This window comes from Octopus bimaculoides, chromosome 5 (genome assembly GCF_001194135.2).
Source record: "Octopus bimaculoides isolate UCB-OBI-ISO-001 chromosome 5, ASM119413v2, whole genome shotgun sequence".
Taxonomy (NCBI): domain Eukaryota; kingdom Metazoa; phylum Mollusca; class Cephalopoda; order Octopoda; family Octopodidae; genus Octopus; species Octopus bimaculoides.
Genome location: NC_068985.1, coordinates 54,514,010 through 54,515,673, shown reverse-complemented (window position 1 = coordinate 54,515,673; position 1,664 = coordinate 54,514,010). Strand labels below are relative to the sequence as shown.

Here is a 1,664-nt window from a genome sequence, read left to right as displayed (position 1 = left end):
CTGTAATTACTGCCAAAGGTAGTTCTACCCCATATTAAAATAAATTTGTTTGAAATTTTAAGGTGTTTCCATTATTTTGTCCAACCCCTGTATATATGTATGGCAATGAGTCAAAAAAGAAGACAATCCAAGAAGGGCCAGTTTTAATAAATGTTGTTTTAGTTTAATGCTTGAAAAGAAGGGAGTGATCTTGATATTTTGGATGCTAGCCCTTCATCAGAAGAAATAAAAGAAAAAGAAAATATAAAGGAGAAAAGGTGGTGGGAGAGAAAAAAAAATTGGTTACAGCCAGCTGGAAATGAGGTTCTATATGGGTGAATTAGGAAAGGAGGAGGTAGTGTGGGGTGTGCATGTATAGGAGGATATCCATGTATAGAAATGAGCACAGGGGGAGTTGTGTGTGAGTGTGTATTTGTATGTATTGTGGTTTCTTGGGATGTGTGTAGGCATGCATATGTGGGAGTGTAGTGGCATGGGATAGTGGAGGTGTGGGAGGATGGTGTGTAGGCATAATTATATTTTTACCAAAAGCCAGGAACTTTCTAGCACACCCTTGTACTAATTGGACTGCCTGTTAAAATACTTCTTGCCCACCTTCTGTTACATGTTTTTACTTATCTAATTTTATTTGATTATCAGAATTCTGCAACAGATGTTAATAATGCTTACCCATGCTGCCGGTACCATCAATAATTGATGTAACTGTAGCTATTGCCTGAGTGTTCCCTTCCAAACACTGGTGTGTACCTAAATCTGCACTTACAGCTGTTGTGATCAAAGCATATGGTCCATTCACAAACATTCCACAGATTATCAGCAATACTGAAAATTAAACAGAACACATTTGTAGTTACAATTTTTTTCTTTCTTTAAATTTAACGGGAATCTTAGTCTTGCAAGCTAGTTACATGGTGACCTCACTGGTGCTAGTGCTACATAAAAAAGTACCCAGTACATCGTGCAAAGTGAACAATACTAGGAAAGACATAAAGCTGTAGAATCCATGCCAGACACTGGAATATAACATGGTCTTTTAACATGTTAGATTCTGTTGAACTGTCCAACCCATGTGAACACAGAAAACAAGACATTAAATGGTTATGATGACGATGAAGTTTAAAGAGAAAATTGATTAATTTCCTTAATAATTCAATTTTGTGGTTCTGAGAGGTATTAATTATAATCAACGTTATCTGGAGTTGCCATACTATTATAAAGATATACACTAGATGTCAGCTAGGTCAGTACTTGGGTTCAAATATATTGATTACTAGCAGAAATACCCGGCTTAAAGAAAATAATGAAATCTAAAAACGCCGTCTAGACTACGCAACCATATTTCTACATTAATAACTCTCCAATCCATGCCAGCATGGAACATAGACATTAAGTGGAATGCCAGTTTCTCATCTAGGAGGGCCTTGAAATCAATGTTACCAACTGGGGACTACGTGTGTCGTAGTGATAATAAAAAGACCCAAGGAGGTCTGCAACGAAATAATTTTACTCAACACTTTGCAAGTGAATCAGTGGAGGCAAAGATGTGTCTCATTTACTTGACAATTTATGCACCACATTTGCAGAAATCACAATGAAAGTATATCTGAAAGGGTAGTCTTACACTGTTGTACCGTTGAATTACAAATAATGCTCATCTGTTATGT

At 36.5% G+C, this 1,664-nt stretch overlaps 1 protein-coding gene across 4 annotated transcripts in view; it reads right to left on the bottom strand.

Moving 5' to 3' along the window:
- LOC106872525 (glucose-6-phosphate exchanger SLC37A2) overlaps positions 1 to 1,664 on the bottom strand; it is a 92,321-nt gene that overhangs the window by 16,478 nt on the left and 74,179 nt on the right. For all 4 annotated transcript variants that reach the window (XM_014919546.2, XM_014919543.2, XM_014919544.2 and 1 more), the window contains one exon: positions 670 to 822. In XM_014919546.2, the coding sequence (XP_014775032.2) occupies positions 670 to 822 (153 nt within the window). The remainder of the gene's footprint in view (positions 1 to 669; positions 823 to 1,664) is intronic.